The following is a 23,185-nucleotide window of genomic DNA, read 5'->3' on the forward strand; positions in this document are numbered from 1 at the left end:
GGTGGGGGTTTACCTTCCCCCCCCCCCCCCCCCCTCCTCTGACCCCCAATGCCTGCTGAATTCTTGATGCCCCTGATGGTGATACGCGCACTGGGCTCACTTGCAGGCGGGCATTATGTCCCCTCCCCAAAGTCAAACACCCCGGAGCGAGAAACTCTGCAATCGTTTTTGGAGCAATTTTGCAACATTGAGTAAATTCAAGATGTCATATCAAGCCTTGCGTGCCTAGACCTAGGCAGGAACGGCAGCGCCGTCGCCTCGGGGATCACTGCCCGCTGCCCACACCTGTGTGCATTGCCAGGATATACGAAGGAAAGTTAGGAGGACATTTTGCGACATTAGCCAATTGATCCTTTTGCATGAGCATCTAAAGCGTGACATACCCGACGTGTTGTGCCGTCGGACGCAGCTTGCATCTCCTGCGAAAAGAGGAAAACAAAGAGTGGGGGGGTAGAGAGAAATCAGCAGACGTGGCAAAGTAGACACGGCATGGTAAACGCAGCTCCCCTGCTTTGGATGGAACGAAGAAAGACAACTATAGCAAGTGCAGGGCACAAACCTGGCGGATGACTTGACCGCGTCCAAAGCGAGAACGATCGTAGCCAGTCAAGAGTTCTACTTCATGGCCCATGGCCGCAAGTTCAGCCTGCACTTGCGCCGAGATGCCTTCCTCCAACGCCACTCCGCCAGCAGCGCCTTCGTGGCCCGGTCCGACACAAAAGCGAGCTAAAACGCAAATAAGAGATGTTTGTCATGACGCAGATAAAACCGCCAAGCTCATGTCCCACAAATGAGTCTATGCGGCCCATTGTTATAGAACACAATTGCAAGCCACGTACGCGCATCCAAGGCGGCTTGCGGGGAGAGCCCGTGCTGAATGAGGTTCAACAACACCTGGACGTGGCCTTGCGGTCTTGTGGCATCGAAAGAAATCAAAAAGAACAACAAGACGCGTTGTCAGGGCTTGAACCGCGGAGGTCAGGCGCAAATGGTGGTTATCGTGAGCCGCTATGAGACAAAGGCACAGTGACACTTACTGCATAAAGCCGCCCATAACGCCAAAGGTCATGTAAAGCTCGCCCGAGTCGGCGTTTGTGACCAAGCCCGGGATGATGGTGTGGTACGGTCGCTTTCTGGGGCCAATGCAGTTGGGGTGGCCTGTGCAGAGCGACGATCAGCACGTCCTGAACGCAAGGAAGGCTACACAATGCCAGGCAAGCATACCAGATTGAAGAACAAAATTGGCGCCTCGATTTTGGAGCGTAAAGCCGCAACCAGTGGGCACGAGGCAAGATCCAAACCCCATGTAATTGGAATTGATAAAGGAACATGCATTGCCCGCCTTGTCCGTCACCTACGACCACGCACACAAGCTGGTGAGAAAGTTTGTCCGAGTCCATCACGGAGAGCGCTTGCCAAGCAGAACTGGATTCGCTCGACGAGCACCATTATTCCTACCGTGAGCAAGACCGTGTCACAAGAATTGACAGGGGAACCGCGATCGGGCTCGGCCATGGCCACGTCAGGCCGGATGAGCTTGGCACGCTGAGCAGCATATGACTCGGACAGGAGCTCTGCGATCGGGACGGCGCTCACGGCTGGATCGGCGACGTAAAAGGTGGTGTCAGCAAAGGCCAAGCGAACGGCTTCAATAACAAAATGCAGATACTGTGTCGAGTTGATCTCAAGGGATTCAAAACCCGGAATGTGCTCAAGAATATTGAGAGCCAGAAGCGCGGTCAAGCCTTGGCCGTTGGGCGGCATCTCCCATAGTCGCACTCCAGCGTAATCAACGTAAAGAGGGTCATCCAAGGTGCTCCGGTGTTGTTCAAGGTCTTCCAGGGTCAAGATCCCACCATGCTCTTGCACACAGTCGACGATGGCTTGAGCAATACGGCCCTGATAGAAGCCACTTTTGCCTTTGCTGGCAAGCAGTTCAAAGGTGGCGGCCAGTTCGGGCATGACCATTACCTGACCTTCGGCGGGAGGCTGGCCTTGTAGGAGCATGGCCTGGCCACCCGGGTTGGCCGAGCTTTGCAAAGCACTGGCTTGAGCTCCCGCCCAGCTTCGAGCAGCAACATGATGGATGGGGGCACCTAGAGAGAGTCGTGAAGAGAGCACAGGATGATGTTGAGTGACAAGCACTTGGGTGCTCAGAAGGCTGGATACGAAGCGGGCGGGAGTCGCACGGGGTGGGTATCAAGATGTGTGGCTGGGAACGTACCCTGGCGGGCTAGATCGATGGCTGGTTGAAGCACCTGCTGCATGGTCATGGTACCAAAGTGCTCGATGGTATCGACCCAGCCGGCCGCCGCTCCGGGCACGGTGACGGTGAGAGCATGGTCCCAGGGGAGCTTATCACCAGCGATGCCGCTGGCTCGAACAGCCTCCAGGGTCGTGTTGGCTGAAGTGCGTCCGGATCCATTGAGACCATGCACCTTTTTGGTGGTGGCATCGAAATAGAGACAGAAACAGTCGCCTCCAATGCCGGTAGAACTGTAGGAAGCGGCACCAGCCTCTCCAAAGTGAGACCAGCCTCGAGAAAGTCATGACTGGTGTGGGCACCAACCGGAACATACCAGGGTTCCGTGACGTTGAGGGCTGCCGCCATGGCAACAGCCGCGTCGGCGGCATTGCCACCTATTGAGTTTTTTTATGTTTTTTTCGATCGGTCAAAGCCAAAAGAACGGAATCGCGGCGGCAAAGTCAGCGGAAGACCAGGCTTGTGCTGTGCCATCTGATCTGGCCGACTCGCCGTCTGAGAGGTGCACGACTTACCTTGGGCTAGAATCCTGCAGCCGATGGGCGACGGGCATGAAGATAATCAGGTTACGGGGCAAAGCATTACACTGTGAGGTGGATCACACGTGCTGCATAAACGCACGAGCCACGCTGTTCAGAGGCTAGCTCACCTTTGCCCGATGCGATTGGCCAGAGGCTGGGTGGAAGCCACCATGCCATCCAGGCTGAGCGCCGTCGAGCGCCGACTGTTAAAGTTCTCCATGTTTTTTTCCCAACTGTCGGTCAGGCCAATCTCACAGCCGTTGGCCCTTCTCGTGTACAAATTGAGCTGCTGGGTCACCCAGTCAGTGCGATCTCAACTCTGCCCGTGCCACAACACCGACCCGCAAAGAGAAACAGTATGTACAGAGGCAGACGGAGCTGGAGGAGACAGAAACCGAGACGGAGACATGAGACAATAGATGAGACGGTAGCAGCGACAAATACATCAAAAGGTCAAGCCACAAGCCACGACCAGCCCGTCAAGGCAGTCAGACCCTGCGCTGTGACCCGAGTGTCGTGCCGCCACTTCCGAGCGCGCCAGCAGACCAGACCGTCAAGATCGCCTTTTTTTCTCTGACAAATGTCAGACAATTTGTCAAATTTTATGCTGACATTATTGCGGTCGTCGGCGGTTGCAGAAGATGCTCGAAGAAACGAAGAAACGCACAGAGAGACAGAGAGACAGAGACAGAGAAGAGACAGAAAAGAGAGACCGACACAGACACAGACACAGATAGCGACAGAGACACAGACACACAGACACGCAGATACAAACAGAGAAGAGATCAGACACAGATCCATATCAGAGATAAGAGGGATGAAGAGCCAGAGTCAGAGATGGAAACGGTCGTTTGAGTCAAAGAAATTTAAAGAAGAGCGCGAGCAAACGTCAGACAAAGCGAGACACTGCATTTGTGTAAAATGGCGCTGCCGCTGTGTTCCGCTTCAGCGCATTTTTCATTTTCGCTCATACACACACACCACACACATACACTCTCTCTCTTTTTCTTTCTCTCTCTCACTCTCACTCTCTCTCGTGGTGCAAGGCTGGGTACTTGCGCTCTGGGCTGGTTGCTGGGCTGTTCCCTGCTGGGTCACGCTGCTTTTTCTTTCGAGGTACAAGCTGAGTGGCGCAGTGTCCCAAAACAACGTAGACACAGGATAGCACGCACGCACGCACGCACGGGTCAAGTCGTACCGGCTCAGCGGAACGAGGCGGTTCTCCTGCCCGTGCTCAACCCCCGACGACCGGCAGCCTCTTGTGTAGCTGTGCATTTTCTTCTTCTCTCCCTTGCGGCTTGCCAGCTTGGCCTGCACTGCCGAATTCGCCCCGCCGTGCTTGCAGGCTCTGCCATTTGCCTGACACTTTGGCATTGTCACGTTTTGTACCGCTGCACCCGCGACCATGACGCGATGCATGGTGGTCAAACGTCGGTATCGTCGCCTACCTGCTGAATTTCAGGACCTACAAGCCAAGTCGCTCGACCATGAGGCAGCCCAACTGCACCGTCGCTCCATCTACAACTGGGACCCAGCCATCTTCAACCTGCTGCCCGTGGAGTACATTGCTCTGCGCCGCCGCCTCCGGCCTCACCCCGAACTCTACGCCGACCTGACCCTCGCCCGCCAACGCATGCATCAGCACCGGTCTGCCCAGCGACGCCGTCGCCACCTTCGCCGCCTGCGCCACCCCCGCCTGCTCCGCCGCTAGCCGCGAACGGGCATCCGGCCTGCCCGATGGGCCAAGCAAGCTGCAAACAGACTTGCCGCAAAGCTTTAAAAAAATGAAAAAAAAAATAAAAAAGTAGAATAAGGGATTGACACCCACACCCGAAAACCCGATTCAGGGCTCTTGCGCACGGCCCGAGCCGTGGAGGCCCGTCTTTTTATCCGCTTTGCCCCCTCTCAGAAAAACTCGAATTGACCATTGATTTTCATTTTACAATCGCTTTTTTGTTTTGACTGAGGGCAGTTCCATGTTTTGCTGGCCCTGTCGTTTGCAAGGGGGATGCCGTCACGAAAAGGACGGGCCCGTGACCTTTTTGGTGTCTTGCACCGGACGCAAACCCGAGCCGCGGTGACTGCCGGCTGAGCGGGGCAATATGAAGGAGGAGGAGGTGTCACCCACTTTGCCAACCTTGCACACGTGCATCCACCTGTCGCCGGAAGTTGCATTTCTCCTCGACATGTTCACGAGTCTATACTTCGAGACCCACCCCAACCGAGTACTGCGGACTCAATGGTGCCCATTTTCTCATGCACCTGGCCACGGTCCAGACACACGAGCCTCTGCCACGAGCCGACGGCGACCAAAACATTTTCCATTTTTCGGCTTTTTTTCGTTTTTTCGTTTTTCATTCGTTTTGTTTTGAAACTCCTTTGCATTGGCTTTTACAAGGCATTGATGCGGTATTTATGGAGATTATTGCAGTTTTATTAATATCTCCAAGCCGAGTTTATGTACTATAAATGTACGTTTGAGCGTCATCGGAGTACTAATTTTTTCGTACTGACATGTGAACATGATGATGATGATGACTCCGTGTCCGTGTCCTCGTGAGATGTGAGGTCCAGTCTTGCGAGCAACGTCTGCGTTGATTTCATTGGGACGAGGCGGCCGCATTGCGGCTGACGTAACCATTCGAGAGCATCACACGAGCTAGCAAAGGTTGCGCCCTACCACACCAGCGCTCGCTTTGAAGGACTTGAAAGCAGGAGCATGGCGCACTGCAGCAGCTCGTTGTGCTGATGAGTATGGAGTCTTTCTCATAAAACACGTCAACATAGGGTTCACCCCCTTCATCCCCTCATTCCCTGCGGCGCAAGCACGATGAGCACGAAGGCAAAATCAAGTGGTTAGTTTTGCATTTTTTTTTCATCCTCTGTCTCGCCGCCAATCACTGGTCCCAACCCCAGCACGATAGTCACGACATTCGACCGGCGTGCCCGGCACTTCCAGCATGAACCCGGGCGAGGCTCACATGGACATCCTTTCAACGGCCCAGCCACAGGAGCAAATATATTTAGCGCCAAACTTCTTCGGGCATTACCCCCTCCCCTTGCACACTCAACAGGACCAGGCACATCAAGCCCCCTACAGCTCGGGGACCCCGCACCATGGCGCAAGCCATTGTCTGCCACCGATCACCCATCAAGCTGGTTTCTACAGCAACCCCAACATTCCAACATCGTGCCCACCATTCGTTCAGCCCTTTTGGCCCGCCCACGTTGCTGCTTCGAGCATCGCGACGCAGGCGTTGCCTGCTGTTTCCATTTCAGTTGCGCAATCTCATCCATTTCTGAGCCCAGCTGACGAGAATGTGTTCCCACTCTCCCTACCAAACCCACCAGGATTCGGGCCTTTTGCGACGTCAGACATGGCTGCCTCGCCAACCTTCGTGTCTGAAAGCTTCCTCCCACTTCGAGCCGAGGAAGCATTGACCAGCCCTCACATCCCGCATGCAGCGCAGGCCTCGGGCCCGAGTGACCTGACTTCTGGCCCCGTCCGTGTGTCACCCACGGTTGAACAAGATGCAGCCCAGCCGCCCACCCCCGACATGCTCTCATCCACAACTGGGCCGGATTCCCGCATGCCCTTATCCAACCAACCTCAATCAACGCCACCGCTTCAGACTGTGGCCGGGCCCAGGCCATTGCGCCTCCCCCTACCAGCAGATTTGAAAAAGTTTGAAGGACCCATACCACGACTTCACCGGCTGCGCAATCCTCCAAAGTACCGATGGGACGAGACCGTGCTCAAGTTTACAGGTCCAGAACGAGAAGATATGCTTGCGCTCCTTGCTGGCCGAGAGACTGCTGATCATCAAGAAATTTTTCAAGACTATAAAGCTGCATCACGTCGTGCCGTGTGGCGTATGCATGGACGCAAATGCCGCACCAAAGCCAGGGCCACTTCTTTACAAGGCACCTCACAGGATCCTGTTAATCCTGCTTGATCGAGTTCTTAGAGTTTGCCTGTTGATCCTGCTTGAACGAGTTCTTCGAGTTTGCCTGTTGATCCTGCTTGAACGAGTTTTTAGAGTTTGTCTCATAAATCGAGTTATTTATGCTGCTTTTCATGAAACCTGGCTTGTAAATGGCACTGCTCGGTCGAGGTAGAGCTGACAGACGCTCGAGTTGTCCGTGGAAGGTAAACTGACGCATTGACGAGAGATGCATACTCGCTTGAGAATTCTTGCCACCATGGGCAACGACACAGCCAACACCACAACGCATGCACTCCCAGTCAAGAACCAAATGGCGAGTCAAACCAGTTGACAAACAATCCAGGAATACAAGGGCTGGGCCCCTCCTGCATCGACTGCCAGACTAAGCGTGGCCTGGCCCTACAACTTGAAAGTTGGGCCACTGACCAGTTGCCTGAACCTTAGAAAGAATGTCCAAGACTTGCAGCAGCACGTATGCATCCAGGGCTGAGGCAAATCGACGCGCTCAGTGAGAAAAGGGGAGCAAGCGAGAGGGTCAGGAAAAGAGTGGTGGCAGATGGTACAACACTGCCCAAAATGAGCAACTCACCAGCATAGTGCAAACTCTCTGGCCGGAGCGGACGTCGTTCCCAATCGGCCAGCTGTTCATGCTTGGCCAAAGATACGCCAACCAAGCCTGATCGCCAGCGCGTACCCAGACGTGAGCTCGACGGAACGGCAATCTCGGGTAGATGCGTCCGCGCGCATTCGAGGCAATTCACCTTGGACAAGATCAGCCAAGGATATACGGGGCGAACTGCCCTGCCACTTGTCGGGATATGTAGGAGGTACAGGTATGGTCTGCTGAAGCTGTGCTACCGTATCCATCACATCAAGGACACGCTGCCCGACCAATTCACCATCGACACCTGCGCTCTTGAGCTGATCACGATCGCTCATGACGCCAAAGCCTAAGTCAACGAGAGGTTGCACAAATGCACGTTCAGGACAGCCAGCTCTATCTCAATGCGTGCAGGTTGTGCAGGGTGGCATACAACCCCGACAGGACGAAATGCGCACACATCAGTTGACGCACCGATGATAGGTGTAAGCTGCAAGAGCCGAGTGGCAAAGGCACAAAAGTCAAAAACTCCGGGCTCGGCGCACGCGTCAATGACATATACGGCCGACTTGGTGGCCAGCTGCATGATGCCCAGACGCCTATTCCGCCCGACATGGTGCGGTGAGAAGCCGAGCTGCTTCAAGCAAAAGAAAAAGAAGGAAGCATTCAGAGGTGCGAAGACTGCGTACGTGTCATCGTAGAGAGAAACCGTGCCTGCCCACTCGCAATCAAAGCTGATGGGACGTTGCATCGCGGCGTCTGCTTTAACATCGGCGAGCACTGCTGCAGCTTGCTCTTCTGTGCCCACGAAAATCGGCTCCTGCACAACAGAGTATCAGTTGAACGTGTATACAGCGCCTCGCGAGTCAGACAGCCCGCACAGACCTTATCGAGGGGCAGGAGAAAATGAGTTGTGTCTTGGCGGGCGCGCCAGCTGGAATAAGGCTCGACGGGGATCTCATAAGGATTGATCACGTTGCTTTTCTTTGCCGTCACTTGCACTGAGCGCAGAAATTTAGCCATGCGCTGTCGAGGCACATGAACAGGTAAGCCAATTGATTTGAACGCAAAAGAAAGCCATCCATGCCTGACATCCACGGTCATGAGAGCCTGAGGAAGGGGGTCTAGCATAAGGTTGTTGACAAACCCAGATAAGTTCTGCAATGCCCAGTGCCGTGTCGTTGCTCTTGCGATACTCCTTGAGCAGATAGCGAAAGGAGGCATTGTCGGCATTGTCAACCAAGAAACTTGCGTTGCGCACATTTGCTCGCGGAAACTTTTTGATGAGCTTGAGGGCTTCCGATGAGAACTTTCGGAGATCCTGAGCACCAAAAGTAGCGAGCAAGACTGTGAGAGCATCGCTGGAAAAGAACGGGAAAACTGTTGCTTCTCAAGTGAACTTGGGTCGCTGACTCGAGAATGTCAAACGCCACTAGTAAAAAGGTACCTTGATGGGCTGCTGTGTTGCACAGGGGAGCTTGCGATCGGGGCGGAGCTGCTCGAAGATGGTTTGCAAGTTTTTGTCTTTTGTCGCGAAAATGTGGTCCCAAAGAGTGACAAGAAAACTTTGCAATTCTGCGTTATCCAAAGTTGTTGCCACCTTTGAGGCTAATTTGAGTTCTTGTAAGCATGTGAGGAGGAGCAGAATCTAGCGAGTCGGGGATGCAAACAGCATGTGAAGATGAGGGCGAACAAGGGTGATGGAAAAGAAAAAAAAAACCAAAACCTATAGTGGTGGAGGTTCACCTGTTTAATCTCGTGCACTGGAAGTCGGTCAAGGAGATTGGCATGCAAAAGGGCTCGAACATTCGCACAAAAAATGGGCGCCGGGGTGGCATCACTCCACAGATTTGAGGTGACTGCGAGCACAAAGTGATCAGTGAAATCCATCTGGAAAGACGCGAACGAGAGACCCGGGCGGATCGACGGTACGCACTGTGATCATAGAGGGCATCAGGCTCAGTCAAAGCAACGGCACCAGCAACTTTTTCCAGAAGATGGGCGCCAAAAGAACGCCACTCCCGCAGAAGCTAATCGCATGATCAGCGGTGAGCATCCGGACGCGAGATCAGGATCGGTGTTGGAAGGGACAAGAACACAAACGCGAGCAGGCAATGACGATGCGAGAGAAAAGTCCCGAGCACGGACCAGAGGCACGGCTTCAATAAGCATGGCAGGCATGGCGCGTCCAAGGAAGCCTTGCTGACGATACAATAGCTCCAAAAGTTTCTTGTGAGAAGTTTTGCAACAAAAGGTCGGATGACGGCGAGAAGCACAAGAGCCGGCGGGTGAAAGCCACATGAGAAAAGTCGCCAAAGTTTTGAAGTCTCAAAATGGTGTCATGGGCGGCGGCATGGACGGCAGTAGGCCCTCTACAAGCTGACAGACCTTGAAGAAGTAATGCGTCAATTCGGACTCGCCCAAAACACTGTGCAGCTGAGGTAGCCAACACGCCAAGGACCGAACCGGCAGCCATGGGGGGGATGAGCACGAGGCAGCCCATACAGAAAGATGAAATGAGGAGGAGTGTGGGGCGGGTGCTCACCTTGACGAGAAAAGCCTTTCCCAGGTTTTGAGGCACAGCGGGGGCATCCCGATGCCAAGTGAGACTGGTCAGATCAGCCCGATCAGGCTGATACCAAAACAGCAGCACGTTCAACAGCCTGGCAGCAGCCGCATCAGCCAAATGCTCGGGTGACTGTTTTACGTGTTCTTGCCCAGACTTATCCCCCTCACCGCACACGGCCGAAGCCTGCTCCGCCGCCTGCAGCGCCGCGCGGGTCTCCTCGGCCGTGCGGGTCATCACTTCGACCTCGGTGGGCGTCGACATGATGAGCGTGTGACGGGGAACGGCTGTAAAATGCTGACAATTCAATCTACGAACACAGTCACGATAACCAACAGTGTTGTTAGAGCTCTGTTGTTATTGCGCAACGTTATGTGATGTCATCCCGTGTCATGGCTAGCACAGCATTATTAATGCATGACTAAGACGAGTTTATGAAGAAAATATGAATCTCAACCTTGTACTACCTTGAGAATTTCAGGTAGTTGTTGCTGTATAAAAGCTAGTTTGTGCAGGTAGATTGGTTTGGCACTCCACCAAGCGAGTGAGATCGCGAACCATATGGCGGCGCGCAAATGGCGGCGCAAAGGGCGACGATGGCTGCCTCTCACACAGTGCCACAGTGCCAGCTTCAACCGTGTGAACCGTCAACTGTGCGGCTGCAGATACATGCTGGAAATGGAATGTGAAGTGATTGCAGCCTCCAAAAACCAAACACGCGCCCAGAATGGGTGATACGCCCGCTGTCGTCCCTGATCTCGACCCACGCAATCAGATTCCGATCTCCCGCAGAGCTCTCTCTCTCTCTCTCTCTCTCTCTCTCTCTCTCACACTCGCTCTTTCTCTCTCACACACACACTCTCTCTCTCTCTCTCTCTCGCTCTCGGTTTGTTGTAGTGATGTTTTCGCATGTTGCTGCGTTGTGTGAGTTCTTGTCTATATCAACACGACATGTTGTCGTTGGCAGTGATCACACACAGTGTTTCCCTACCAACACCGGGTCAAGTTATCGTAGCAAAAACATCAGTTATTGTCGCTTCCTCGTGTGCACATTGGCATTTTTTTGTCACCATCAGGTAGATGTGGTCGCGCCGTCCTCCAGACTCCTGGGACCCTCCTGGGCATCCAGTGGCATCCAGTGGGGCATCCAGTGGCAGCGGCTCTACTCTGTCCTCTTCCTCCTCTTCCTCTTCCTCTTCCTTTCCCTTCCTCTTCCTCTTTCTGTTTGGCTCTGTGTTTTGGAGCGAGTGGGGGATCGCGTCGCCGTTGTGGGCATGTGATCCTTTGGCGTTGTACCGCCACGTTGGCACGCCCCCTTGGCTTTCGCAGCGCACGACTGCCGATCGACATGCCCTGCTCTCCTCTTGCCTTTTCCTAAAACCCAACCCCTTGTGTATACCCACATACCACTCGTTCCGATTGTTCACGAGCGACTGAAGCCTTACCGCGCATCTGTCTGTGCTTCGACCGCCATCAGGCCTTTGAAGCGCATCCAATCGCCGCCGCGCCACGATGGAGTCCAAACAATTGCCCTTGGGCCAACACTATGGTGTGGATCCCGACACCGTGGTACGTTCCTTGCCCCGTGCACTGCTGTGCAAAATCTTGGCCTACTCTCATTGTGCTGCGCATGTGTATATGATATTTATACCACCACCTCCGTGCCTCTTGCCTTCTCGCGCTTACCTTGCCGTCCACGTCACGTTCCAGCTTGACATCAAGACCACGCCTGATGGCATCGCGTCGATCAAGCCCGTTACGGTCATGGAACGCTTCAAAGAAACTGTCGAAGTACGCTGCTCGTCATTGGCCGTTTTGACCCGTCTGCCAACACCCGGCTTCTCACCCACCCCCCCTGATGGCTTTTTTCACAGCGCTTTGGCGATCGCGATGCGCTCGCTGTAAAGCGCGATGGATACTGGCACACCTGGACCTACCGCGACTACCACCGCGACATTATCACCGCCGCCAAGGCCTTTATCCATTTTGGCCTTGATCGCCACCACTCTGGTCAGTCGTTGCCTCCCGATCTCGGCCGTCGCCAGCTTGCGTGTTCAGTCCCACATCCTACAATAGTTATACCCTCACGCTGAACTGGCCCTTGCCCACAGTTGGTATCATTGGCTTCAACTCACCCGAGTGGTTCATCGCCGATCTTGGTGCCGTCTTCGCCGGTGGTTTCGCCTCTGGCATCTGTACGTACCCCAACCCACCCTTTCCCACCTCTCGCCCGGATGAACCAACGCCGTGCTGACTGCGCTTATCCGCGTTAGACACCACCAATGGACCCGAGAGCCTGCAGTATGTGGCTGACCACTCCCGCAGCCAGTTTCTCTTTGTGGAAGACCGCAAGCAGCTCGCCAAGATCAAGGAGGTGTGACACGTGATTCGACGCCTTGGATGTTTTTGTGACTCTTCCTTTGCTTACAATTGGTCTGCGTTTCTTTTTGCAGGTTCAGGATCAACTGCCCACTGTCAAATTGGTGGTCATGTGGGGTGAGCCTGTTGAGGAGAAGGATCGCAAAGACCTCAAGATCAAGGTCATTGGCTGGGACGAGTTTATGCGCGGTGGCCGAGGTAGGTTGCGCCCTCGCCTTTCTCTCCACCTCGATCGGTGGTGAATTTGTCAAACACTTGCATCTGACCCAATGACTGTGGCGTAGATGTGGCGGAGCACGAAGTGCACAACCGCATGAAGGTGCAGTCTCCAGGCGAGTGCTGCACCCTCATCTACACCAGTGGCACCACAGGTACCCCCAAGGCCGTGATGATGACACACGACAACATCACTTGGACTGCCAAGGCACTCTCCACGCACGCCCGTCTGGATGATCATCGTCAGGAGCACATCATCTCCTACCTTCCCCTCTCCCACATTGCCGCCCAAATCCTGGACATGCATGCACCCATTCTGATGGGGGCCAAGGTCTGGTTTGCTCAACCGGACGCCCTCAAGGGCAGCCTGCCCACCACCTTGGCTGAAGTGCGCCCTACCATCTTCCTGGGGTACGTCGGCAGCATCTGCGCACAGCAACCCCTCGCATGGTGATTCCTCTTTCTTTCTCACCAACATGCGTAATTTTTTTTATTTTTCTTTTCTTGCCAACAAACACCATATAGTGTCCCACGTGTGTGGGAGAAGATTGAGGAAAAAATGCGCATTGTGGGTGCCCAGTCCACGGGCCTCAAGAAGAAGATTGCCACCTGGGCCAAGCGCAAAGGCATGGAAGCCTCCATGGCCGATCAGCGCGGCGAACGCCGCCCCTCTGGGTTTGGCCTCGCCAACAAGTATGTTGACACTTTTTCGAAAGCTGCCTGTTGTCCCCGGCATTGACATCAACGCTGCATGGATTACACACACTACACATTGCTCCCACGGAGCTTTAGCTGACCTCACGCTTGGCCTGATGCAACATTGCTAGACTGGTTTTCAAGAAGATTCGCGCCAAGTTGGGCCTTGACCGCTGCCATTTCCTGGCCACGGCAGCTGCACCCATCAGCCGGGAGACGCTCGACTACTTTTTGAGCCTGTACTTGCCCATCATGGAAGTGTACGGCATGAGCGAGAACACGGGCCCGCAAACCGTCAACCGCAGCGGCAATCACACGACAGGCTCTGTGGGTGTGACGATGGCCGGCCTTGAGACCAAGATTGACAACCCCGATGCCAATGGCGATGGCGAAATCTGCATGCGCGGTCGTCACGTCATGAAGGGCTACCTCTTCAATGAGGAGAAGACTCGCGAGACCATTGATGAGGATGGCTGGTTGCACACGGGCGATGTGGGACGCATGGATGACCGAGGCTTTCTCTTCATCACAGGCCGCATCAAGGAAATTATCATCACGGCCGGCGGTGAGAACGTGGCCCCCGTGCCCATCGAGGACACCATGAAGGCGTGCTGCCCGATCCTCAGCAATGTTATGGTCATTGGTGACAAGCGCAAGTTTCTGAGCCAAGTCGTCACGCTCAAGTGCGAGGTGGACGTCGAATCGGGTGAGCCGCTGGACAAGCTGACGGATCAAGTCATCGAGATTCTGAGCTCCATTGGCAGCAGCGCCACCACGGTGAGCGCCGCGCGCGAAGACCCCAAGGTCATCGAGTACATTGATGCCAAGCGCAAGGAGGCCAACAACAAGTCTGTGTCGCGCGCCCAAAACGTGCAAAAGAGCTACATCCTGCCCGTGGACTTTAGCGTGCCTGGTGGTGAACTGGGCCCTACCCTCAAGCTCAAGCGGCCTGTGGTCTACGAAAAGTACAAAGACGTCATCGATGGCCTCTACGCATAACTCGTCTGCGAACCGTTGTCGTAGCTTTTTTTTATTTCCCTTCCTTTCGGTCTTGTGTCCTCTGCCAAAGAGGTATCCAGCCCGCGGTCGCCCGTTGAGTACACGGCGCTCAGGTGTAAATTGATTGCAGCACACATGAATCATGGTTTAAGGTGTAAGGTGAATGTTTAAAGATTGTGTGAGCAAAAGAATCACTCGGAGGAGGGGATCCAAAGGTAATCTTTAGCAAATCCGTCCCTGGAGCCTGACATTCATGCTGAGTATCATAGAAGTTTTGAAACAGATGTCGCAGCGTTTAACACCAAACCCAGCTACGACGCGGTCTGGCGCGTAATCGCCTTCAAAGTGTCAATGATCAATCAGTACAGGCAGGCTTTGACTTACAAGGGGGGTGCCATTACTAGGTTTCATCATCAGTTTTGGAAAAATAAAGCAGAAAAAAAGCAGAGAATTCAGAAAAAAAAGAAAAAAAAAAGGAAAAAAAAAAGGAAAAAAAAAAAGGATAAAGCAAGAATGTATTACCAGAGAGAGAGGGAGAACTAGAGTTCTTTTGGTTTAGGACTCTGGAACGGAGCCTGGAGAACCCAAGCTTGTCCAGAGGGCTAGAGTGTTGCCCAAGGCCCGCGCTACGGCATGAGCATCAACGCCAGCACCAACGGCAGCGGCCAAGTGCAGACCAGCGGGGTCGGTGTGGACCAGGATACTGAGTCCAGTAAAGGCATCAAAGCGCTGGCCCAAGAGGGCCGTTCCAGCAAGGTTGGTGGCACCCAGATTGCTCACTTCAAAGCTGGCACTGGGGGCACCCTCAGCAAAACGCCCTTCCTGTAATGCCAAGGTCTGCACGTAGGCCTCGCCGGCCGCCAGCTGCTCCTGTAACCGGGCATGATACTGGGCGCAGACCGTGTCAAAGACATGGCGTTGAGTGCTGGAAGCAGCATTTTCATCAGCCTTGGGGCTCGCAACGCTCAACTCTGTAGTGATGGAGCTGAGCGCGAGTTGACTGCCAGCGTCAACGTCAGCTGGCAGGTCGGGTCGAACGTCCACCAGGGTTGAGACGGCCAGTGGGCAAGCGGGGGCGTCTGGGTGGTGACTGGCGTACTCGGCCGCAACACCGAGGAGGAGGCCTGCTACCAGACCGACGTTCAGCGTAAAGGGCCCGTTCACGTGGGCTTTGAGGTAAGCTCGGAGGGCTTGACTGGCTTGTGGGTCAAGGCAGCGATGCAAGTTGACACCTCGGGAGTCGGGCGTTGTGCCAAACAGGGCCTGTGCTTTGAGAACTGGTGCCTTTAAAGGCGAGCATTGCAGCGGGTCAGGTAGCAAAGACGACCAGTACGGCCGGAAGGACGGCGGTCCCAGGGCGGATGGCAGGGGTTTGGTCACGGGCGTGCCATCTGTACACAGAGCGGCAACAGCCTCGAGATAGGCTTTGAGAAGGCGACCATCCATGAAAGCATGGTTGGCGTTGAGTAGGAAGCCAACTGCAAGTTTGGAGTCTGTCGTCAACAGGACTTGCACCTTCACGGGTTGCACGGGCCGATCCGTATGAGCTTCTTGTTGAAGCCGGTCGCTGGTCACGGCGGAGCCAGACTGCGACGCCGTCTCTACCCGTGGTACTACCAGGTCTGCCAGTTCCACGGCTGGTTGATCATAAAGAACGAGACTGTGTTGATCCTCACCCAGCTGGAGGTGAGCGGGCAGCCAGTTTCGTGCGGCCGAGCGAAGGGCCGTCCGCAAGGTTTCCGGAGCCACTGGTGCAAGAAGCGTCACATGCGCCAACAAGCGCACATTGGCCCCGATGAAAAGTCGTTCAAAGGCACTCAAGTCCCGGCAATCTAACTTCTGCGCCTCTGCCATCGTGCCCTTGATGCGATCCAGACCTGCCGCCCCACTACAAAGAAGCTCAATCCCACCCACCCAAGCATCGGATCACACTGCGCATAAATTCAGATGCGCGAAAGAGCTTTTCATGTGAGCAGCAAGAAAGAAAGAGAGTGAGGTTGAGAGGAGAAGAGTTTGTGAGAGAGACAGAAAAGGGAGAGAGGTTGAGATACAAAGGGATGAAGAGATTTTGAGAGAATTTGAGAGAATTTGATGAGAGAGTTTGAGAGAGTTTGAGAAGAGAGTTTGAGAGAGGGAGTTTGAGAGAGAGGTTTCCCACACACACACACACAGCAAGAGAAATTGACCGCGTGCTCAGTTCTTGGACTCTCTCTCTCTCTCTCTCTCTCTCTCTCTCTCTCTCTCTCTCTCTCTCTCTCTCTCTCGCGCGCGCTCTGGTCCATCTTCATCTTCATCTTCATCTCCTTGTCGGCGCTTGGCTGGCTGTGCGAGGTGTGCGCGGGGGTGTCGGGTTCCTTGGGCAGCGGGGCTTTGCTTTGCTTCTTGATCTTCTTTGTCGCTTCCTTGAACGGACACATCGGGTCATGGCGCGCGCACGAGCTGGGCGCAAGGCCGGGAGTAAGACTGCGGGCAAAGGCGGCAGCACTGCTTCGGCCATTGCTGTCAAATCGACGAAGCGGACGCGCAAGGCCGTGCAGCCGGTGCCTGATGATGTCGACATGTCTGGTGACGAGGCGGAGGCCACGGCTGAGGTATGGCCTGCTTCTTTCGTCAAAGGCTTGTCCGCGGGCGCTCATCCCTGAGCTGCCTCCTCATCGTGGTTGCTCCTTCAGGCTGGGCTGAGCAAGCGCGATCGCCGCAATCTCAAGCGCGTTCAGTTTATGCGACGTAAGTCGGCAATTGCCATGAAAATCCCGCCGCTGGCAAACCCTCATGCCCGTCTGAACATGCACAGGCGTCAACGAGCACACCCGCGCCGTGACCACTCAGCGACAAAAGCCAAAGGGCAAGAAAGCAGGCATTGCAGGGGACCTCAGCGGTCAGTTGTTGTTTTTGTCTTGCTTATTCATCGTCATTCGGCGTGCCACCACTGACCGCGCTTCTGTGCTATCTTTGCCTTCTCAATCTTACCTTGCTCGTGAACGCAGACTTTTTGGCGGCTCTGAACGATACCACCATGGTCTCTGTCAATTCTTCGCGCAAGGCCGCAGCGCGGCATGCCAAACGCAACGCCGACCCAGCTGCCCTCTACCTGGATCCATCGAAACTTGTCGCCACACGGGCTGGACGCGAGCACACCTTGTATGTGCACATTCGGGTCTCCAAATCGATGGTGGCGTGCTCATGGCCTCGTCCCTCGGGCTAATTGTGTTGCATGTCTCGGTCGTTCTGCGCCATGGTAGGGCCGTGGAAGCGGAGAACATGAAGCAGGTCATGAAGCACCCAACATTTGCAAACAATGGCATCAGCGCGATCCGCCAACATCTGCAAAACACGATCCGGGCTCAACGCGCTGCTGCACAAGAATCGGATCAAGCTTAAGTCAAGCCCCCCTTTTGTATCAGGAGATGGACATGGCTCGCGGGCAGCGCCCTCATCCAGCTCGAGCCATACCGTGCACGGGTCTAGCCTTGTTTTTATACAGCCGTTTGTACTAGTTGTCGCTCTCCCTCTCTTCTCCTTGCCCGTGGTTGTCGTGTGAGTTTGTGGGCTGCCTTGTTGCGGATATTGATTTGCAAATCATGCCTTTGCAAGCTGAGGCCAAAACTCGAGTCATCACGCCGCACCTTCAGCTTCAAAGGCCCTCAAGCGAATGGGGGCCACGCGCGTGGAAAATAACAAAGAGGGGGGTCATCAGAGGGACGAAACTTCTCTCAGTAGCCACTATGCATCAGCGAAGACAAGCAGTCGGTTGAACAATCAGAAGCCCAACGCGCTTCAGACTTTGCGGCGCTTGGGCTCACTATCAGCCGGTGACTCTATCACAGACTTTGGGCTGTCTCGTGAAGCAGACGAGGTGGAGTGCCGTGTCTGCCGGTTCATGGCATCCTGCTTCATCTTATCGTACGTCTCGAACAATGCGTTTCCAATATCTACTCGTCACCACACTCGAGATCAGTTGGTCCGCGAAGCGAGCAACGCCCTGACTTGACCACCGCCCCTGTGCGGTGCATGTCGTTTACAAAAGTCAGCCGAGGCATACGCACCTAAGATGGTTTGTTCTGTCACGCCAGGGATAAAGCGCTGCAGCCAATCCAAGTGTCCACCCTCCCGCGTACGCAGCTGTATTTGAGGATCCGTTCGACGGCACGCCAGGTGAATCATGGCTGCCGCCACCACCTATTCCCCCATTTGACCAGGTCATATTACCACAGTTGGACAAGATCCGATGAACTCTTGGATGACCATTCGGGAATAAAAAGTCAAAACGAAGAAACTGAAAGAAAAAGGCGCACAGCAACAACAAAGCCAGCTGTGGACACAACGTGCAATTGCAACATTCATCAACACTGACCTCGGGTGGGTGCATCAAGCAAAGTGGCATGGTAAAGCTGTATGAGTAGGTAGCAGGCATGAGAAGGGCATCAAGGGCGTAAGATCTGGTGCTGTGCCCAATTGTACATGCTCAATGTGCAATACGGGAAAGGGGGAGGGGGGCGCACCTATCTAATGAAAAAGCGTAGGCTGCCTCAACCACTTCCTTGGGGCATCGCCCTCCTTCAACTGCAACAGAGCCGCAAGGCAAGCCTTAAAATAAGGGGACACACAGGTTGTAGCGACCAGATGACCGTTTGAAACAGGACCAACCCGACTCGAGGCGCTGGGCGAGGTCGAACAAGATTGGGAAGGGGTGGTCGACATGCAAGTCAAACTCGAGCTCTTGAAGGACGAATCGCTCAAATGCCAGTAAGCGCTCGCGCTGCTCCAAATATTGCTGCTTTGGCACACGGGCGCAGCACGCCACCAGAGATGTGTGAGTTGGCAGCGTTGGTGCAGGCGTTGGTTCGGTACAGCCGAGGCGTGCCGACAGGCCAACCTTTTCCGAGTTGTCAAAGGGCTGGCCGGCTCGGCGGGCCTTTAATTGTGCAAAGACGGGAACCACTTGCTTGCAGCGTTTTGGTTGCTCTTCAGCCTTGAGACCGGCGAAGAAGCATCCACCAGCCACGTTCTGCACCATTCAATTCAGGCCACGGGAGGCAAAGGTCGGGCTCGAAGTGAGACTGCGACGTGAGTTGTGAGGCGCTGCATTTCCCGGGTAAGACGAACCCAGCGATTATAGTTTTTGAAAGAATGCTTGACATAGAAGCGATGAAAGAGCCATATGCAGGTGGCGATGGTGTTGGCCGCTCTACGTAGCAATGCCATGTTGAAAGAGGCCACGCAAAACACGATGGCGTGGGACGAGGGGTGAGCTTGCGAGATGGGGCGAGAGAAGCGTTTGAAAGTGGCACCAGGACCAAGAGTTTTGGGTCGGGGAGCCCTGGCTATACGCACGTGATGTCAAGCTCCTGGGCCATTTGGCGAATAAAGACGGCACCCTCGCGGCGATACCGAGCCTCCTTCTCCGCGGAGATGTCATCCCTGCGCGAGGGACTGTCCGCGAGCTGCTCCGCCGCCAACAGCGCACGCGCTGTCGTCATATTGGCATGAGAAAGCTGAACCCCCCACCGACCGGTCTGCGCGCCTCCAGAGCCCCTCCCCCTCCCCTGCTGCAATGCCACTGGCTTCTGATGAGCGTAAACACACACACACACACACACTCACGAGCCTGCGACTCGTGGGTGAGAGTGAGCGAGAGAGTGTGTGTGTCCGAGCAGGAATTTTTTTTTTTTTTTTTGTGAGTTGATAGAGAGAGAGAGTTTGAGAGCGACAGTTTGAAAGAGAGAGAGAGAGTTTGAGAGAGAGAGAGAGAGAGAGCCAGAGCACAGAGCTTTTTGAGAGAGACAGAGCACAAAAAGTTTGAAAGAGAGAGCGAGTTTGAAAGAGTTTGAGAGTTTGAGAGAGTGTGAAAGAGAGTTTGAGAGAGAGTTTGAGAGAGAGTTTGAGAGAGAGTTTGAGAGAGAGTTTGAGAGCGTAATTTTTTAGTCTTTCTCGGCAGTGAACAGCAAAATTTTTTTGGAGAAGTGAGCGGTTTTGATCGATCGATCATTGACTGGCAGGATGTGGCGGCAGACGGCGATGCGGGTGCGTGGGGCTGGGCGTGGGCTCGTGGGAGTGCGAGCGGTGGGGAGCAATGGCTGCTCCGCAGCTGCAGGGGCGCGATGGCTGGCTGCCATGGGTGCAGGTGAGCGGCATCACACCAAGGGGTTCAGTGGCAGCCAGGCTGCGTCCTGGTTGTTCCGCGCTGGGTTGGGTGTGGTTGCGGGCGTCAGTACTTGCGGACTGGTCTATGCCGACGTCACGGATCGCACGACTCTTCTGCGCAATGCCGAGCAGCGGTATGGCACCGATCCCGAGGTATGGCTTTGAATGGCATGGCATGGGTCGCAGCGTAGCCGCTCACTGATGAGCGAATCGGCGCTCACGCGCGCACGTGCGCTCATCTGTTTTTCTTTTTCTTTTTTTTTGCCTCTGCCGCAGGGCATTTATTTGGCGCTGCAGGACGTGGTCAATGATGCCACGCTCCCGGAAGATGAGCTGCAGGGCCAGCTGCTGTGGCACTTTGCCCGGGCCTGCCACGACATGGCGGCTGAACTCAGCAACAAGGAGGAGAAGAAACGCCTGATCTACGAGGGCTACGCTGCCGCCGAGCGGGCTGTCGTCTATGCTCCTCAGGTCAGCGCGGCCCACAAGTGGATGGCCATCATGATCTCTGATGTCGGCGATTTTGAAGGTCTCAAAGCCAAGCTGCTCAAGTCATACACCATGAAGGTGCGTCCGTCCATGACGTGGTACCATCGGTGGCAGCGCCCCAGGAAGCCTTCTCGAGCTTGTCCAATCATCCATAAATTTTGCTTGGATTTGAATTGCAAAACCAGGAACATTTTCAAAAAGCCATCGAGCTCAACCCCAAGGACGCCACCTCCCGTCACCTTTTGGGCGTCTGGTGCTTCTCCTTTGCTGACCTCCCATGGTGTGTTCGATGTTGCAAGCAACAGCCGGGCGTCACTATTTGCCTGAAGCAAACCAAGCAAGTCGTCATCCGGCTCAAATGTTTTGTCTCGCGATGTGCTGTGCAACTGGCTCTATAGGTATCAGCGAAAGGCAGCAGCAGCCGTTTTTGCAACCCCACCCAGTAGCACCTACGAGGAGGCTCTTGCCAACTTTGAGCAGGCCGAAGCCAGTGCGTCGCCACCGGATCGTCTCGTTCAAGGCCCGACGTTGGGATACACTCACCGTGACGGCTCGCTTTACCATACCCGTTTTTTTCTAGCCGAACCTGGGTTTTACACGAAGAATGCCTACTACTTGGGCCTGACGTACGCCCGATTGGGTCGTAAGGAGGAGGCTCGGCGGTATGACGCGACATGGTTTCGATCGAATGCTCCCAGCGTCGTTGTATTTTGTTGCTGCCACCCTCACATCTTGCTGTTTCATCAGCTGGCTGGAGACCTGTCTGGAAATGCCCGCCAACAACGCCGACGACAAGGAGGCACACACCCTGGCTGCAGCTGCGCTCAAGCAAGTTTAAAGGCATTAGCGTGACTGCTCAGAGCCCCCCCGTCTTGCTTTGCGCTTTTTTTTCTCTTTCACTTTTCACGGACTGGAAGCAAACGGACGACCAATGAAGTCACCACGCGCGCGCCCAAAATCAATTTGGTTGTATCACAGTCTGGTTGTTCACCACGCACCTCTCTTGGGATATCACTCGAAAAAAAAGATGCCCCCAGCGTCATCTCGGAGCTGAACAGTGTGGTCCATGGCCCCGACGACTACAGTGCTGGCAAAGGGAGTCGCCGCGACGGCCGAGCCAAACAAGTCGTTGGCAATGCCACCACCGGGGCCGCGCAGCGGCGCGCCTGGGTGGACGAGGCCCATTTCATCGATAAAGAACGTGTAGACGGCTCCCGCCTTGATGGCTCCCTTGGGTGCCGTACTGTATGCACCAACGAGGAGCACGTTGTCAGCAAAGGCCAGCGATATGCCAAACTGCTCGTTGACCATCGGGAAGGGTGAGTACAGCTGGGCATGTTCTTCAAAATGCCCTGTGGCGTTGGTGCGAAAGAGGTAGACGATGCCCGAGTTGTTGCCGTGGTCGTCACGCCCAAAGGCGCCGACAGCCAGGTAGTCGTCGGTGAGAGCCACCGCTATACCAAACTGGTCCCCGGCTTGGGCGTTGGCGGGTGTCAGCTTTTGGAAAAACGTTGTGCCATTGAAGACATATGCGGCTCCCGAAGCCACCCCTGCCTCGTCGGCGCTATGGGCACCCACAGCGAGCCAATTGCGATGAAGATCCACATCGACGCCGAAGCGACCGCCAAGCTGGGGGACGGGGGCCATGATGGTCTGCTCGTACATGTACTCGTCCGTCGCCTCTTCGAGGTGGAACATGTAAACGGCGCCCTCGTTGGCTGTCACAAAGTCGTGACTCCAGGCGCCAGCTGCGAGACGAGGTCCTTCCACGGCGACAGCTACACCCACGGGCGAGGGCAACGACGGGATGAAGTGGGGGGCCTCAATGGTGGAGTGAAGGTTGTATTGGCGAGTGACGGGGTCACGGCGATACACGGTGATTGAGCCGTCCTCAAGACCCAGATCATTGTCCGCCAGGGATCCCACGGCAAGGGTGGCTCCATCCATGTCGGCTGATATACCAAATCGGTATTGGGCGCGTGGGGTTGGTGCACCTTGGGTGCCCACTTGCTCAAGGCTGGTGAGAATCCAGCCACCGTTGAGACGCCGGGCCAAACGATCATTGGTGGCACGACGCCGGGCAAGCTGCTGAAACTGCCATTGCAAGTCCTTCAACTCTTGGACAACGTCGCGCTCCTGCACCATGACATGCCGAGTCGTCGCGTTGTTGGGCATGCCAACCTGCAGATGCCCTGCCGGATCAACGTACAATTGAAACGGCAAACTCTCCCCTTGCACCGGCTTTGCCAACATCAAGGCAAGCAGCAGGGGTGCCCACCGCCATTCCCACCACCCGCAACCCATGATTGACCTCCTCTCCCCTTCTCACGTCCAGGCAAGCAGACACACCCAGGATGCCACAGA

The 23,185-nt window shown here is 55.0% G+C and overlaps 11 protein-coding genes across 11 annotated transcripts; 5 read left to right on the top strand and 6 right to left on the bottom strand.

The window, feature by feature from the left end:
* Positions 1 to 181: 181 nt before the first annotated feature.
* Positions 182 to 3,004, bottom strand: MONBRDRAFT_33978 (uncharacterized protein; the record flags this gene model as incomplete). The annotated part of the gene is made up of 11 exons (XM_001749171.1): positions 182 to 285; positions 384 to 419; positions 560 to 726; positions 840 to 913; positions 1,038 to 1,158; positions 1,225 to 1,354; positions 1,459 to 2,096; positions 2,225 to 2,496; positions 2,580 to 2,640; positions 2,779 to 2,792; positions 2,913 to 3,004. The coding sequence occupies 11 exons, from the start codon at positions 3,002 to 3,004 to the stop codon at positions 232 to 234; spliced, it is 1,659 nt and encodes a 552-aa protein (XP_001749223.1). The 3' UTR covers positions 182 to 231.
* Positions 3,005 to 3,741: 737 nt separating this feature from the next.
* MONBRDRAFT_28687 (uncharacterized protein) lies at positions 3,742 to 4,203 on the bottom strand (the record flags this gene model as incomplete). The annotated part of the gene is made up of 2 exons (XM_001749172.1): positions 3,742 to 3,907; positions 3,983 to 4,203. 2 exons carry the CDS (start codon positions 4,201 to 4,203, stop codon positions 3,742 to 3,744), a joined length of 387 nt encoding a protein of 128 aa, XP_001749224.1.
* MONBRDRAFT_11323 (uncharacterized protein) lies at positions 4,190 to 4,495 on the top strand (the record flags this gene model as incomplete). The annotated part of the gene is made up of 1 exon (XM_001749087.1): positions 4,190 to 4,495. One exon carries the CDS (start codon positions 4,190 to 4,192, stop codon positions 4,493 to 4,495), a length of 306 nt encoding a protein of 101 aa, XP_001749139.1.
* A 1,249-nt stretch (positions 4,496 to 5,744) lies between these two features.
* On the top strand, positions 5,745 to 6,740 carry MONBRDRAFT_11324 (uncharacterized protein; the record flags this gene model as incomplete). The annotated part of the gene is made up of 1 exon (XM_001749088.1): positions 5,745 to 6,740. One exon carries the CDS (start codon positions 5,745 to 5,747, stop codon positions 6,738 to 6,740), a length of 996 nt encoding a protein of 331 aa, XP_001749140.1.
* Positions 6,741 to 6,949: 209 nt separating this feature from the next.
* MONBRDRAFT_38582 (uncharacterized protein) lies at positions 6,950 to 10,162 on the bottom strand (the record flags this gene model as incomplete). The annotated part of the gene is made up of 8 exons (XM_001749173.1): positions 6,950 to 7,217; positions 7,321 to 7,407; positions 7,493 to 7,681; positions 7,807 to 7,931; positions 8,022 to 8,152; positions 8,218 to 8,358; positions 8,480 to 8,653; positions 9,878 to 10,162. The coding sequence occupies 8 exons, from the start codon at positions 10,160 to 10,162 to the stop codon at positions 7,114 to 7,116; spliced, it is 1,236 nt and encodes a 411-aa protein (XP_001749225.1). The 3' UTR covers positions 6,950 to 7,113.
* Positions 10,163 to 11,373: 1,211 nt separating this feature from the next.
* On the top strand, positions 11,374 to 14,323 carry MONBRDRAFT_38583 (uncharacterized protein). The gene is made up of 9 exons (XM_001749089.1): positions 11,374 to 11,467; positions 11,609 to 11,689; positions 11,773 to 11,908; positions 12,010 to 12,093; positions 12,172 to 12,272; positions 12,352 to 12,475; positions 12,562 to 12,904; positions 13,019 to 13,186; positions 13,321 to 14,323. Exons 1-9 carry the CDS (start codon positions 11,411 to 11,413, stop codon positions 14,186 to 14,188), a joined length of 1,962 nt encoding a protein of 653 aa, XP_001749141.1. The 5' UTR covers positions 11,374 to 11,410; the 3' UTR covers positions 14,189 to 14,323.
* Positions 14,324 to 14,743: 420 nt separating this feature from the next.
* MONBRDRAFT_11327 (uncharacterized protein) lies at positions 14,744 to 16,042 on the bottom strand (the record flags this gene model as incomplete). The annotated part of the gene is made up of 1 exon (XM_001749174.1): positions 14,744 to 16,042. The coding sequence occupies one exon, from the start codon at positions 16,040 to 16,042 to the stop codon at positions 14,744 to 14,746; it is 1,299 nt and encodes a 432-aa protein (XP_001749226.1).
* Positions 16,043 to 16,611: 569 nt separating this feature from the next.
* Positions 16,612 to 17,569, top strand: MONBRDRAFT_11328 (uncharacterized protein; the record flags this gene model as incomplete). Its single annotated transcript, XM_001749090.1, has 4 exons — positions 16,612 to 16,779; positions 16,861 to 16,915; positions 17,176 to 17,329; positions 17,431 to 17,569. 4 exons carry the CDS (start codon positions 16,612 to 16,614, stop codon positions 17,567 to 17,569), a joined length of 516 nt encoding a protein of 171 aa, XP_001749142.1.
* A 1,207-nt stretch (positions 17,570 to 18,776) lies between these two features.
* Positions 18,777 to 19,668, bottom strand: MONBRDRAFT_28691 (uncharacterized protein; the record flags this gene model as incomplete). The annotated part of the gene is made up of 3 exons (XM_001749175.1): positions 18,777 to 19,196; positions 19,295 to 19,376; positions 19,523 to 19,668. 3 exons carry the CDS (start codon positions 19,666 to 19,668, stop codon positions 18,777 to 18,779), a joined length of 648 nt encoding a protein of 215 aa, XP_001749227.1.
* Positions 19,669 to 20,289: 621 nt separating this feature from the next.
* Positions 20,290 to 21,797, top strand: MONBRDRAFT_33982 (uncharacterized protein; the record flags this gene model as incomplete). Its single annotated transcript, XM_001749091.1, has 7 exons — positions 20,290 to 20,312; positions 20,401 to 20,485; positions 20,609 to 20,899; positions 21,007 to 21,101; positions 21,220 to 21,311; positions 21,402 to 21,483; positions 21,569 to 21,797. 7 exons carry the CDS (start codon positions 20,290 to 20,292, stop codon positions 21,657 to 21,659), a joined length of 759 nt encoding a protein of 252 aa, XP_001749143.1. The 3' UTR covers positions 21,660 to 21,797.
* A 35-nt stretch (positions 21,798 to 21,832) lies between these two features.
* On the bottom strand, positions 21,833 to 23,125 carry MONBRDRAFT_11330 (uncharacterized protein; the record flags this gene model as incomplete). Its single annotated transcript, XM_001749176.1, has 1 exon — positions 21,833 to 23,125. One exon carries the CDS (start codon positions 23,123 to 23,125, stop codon positions 21,833 to 21,835), a length of 1,293 nt encoding a protein of 430 aa, XP_001749228.1.
* Between the last annotated feature and the right edge of the window lie 60 nt (positions 23,126 to 23,185).

This window comes from Monosiga brevicollis, genomic scaffold (genome assembly GCF_000002865.3).
Source record: "Monosiga brevicollis MX1 MONBRscaffold_28 genomic scaffold, whole genome shotgun sequence".
Lineage (NCBI taxonomy): Eukaryota > Choanoflagellata > Craspedida > Salpingoecidae > Monosiga > Monosiga brevicollis.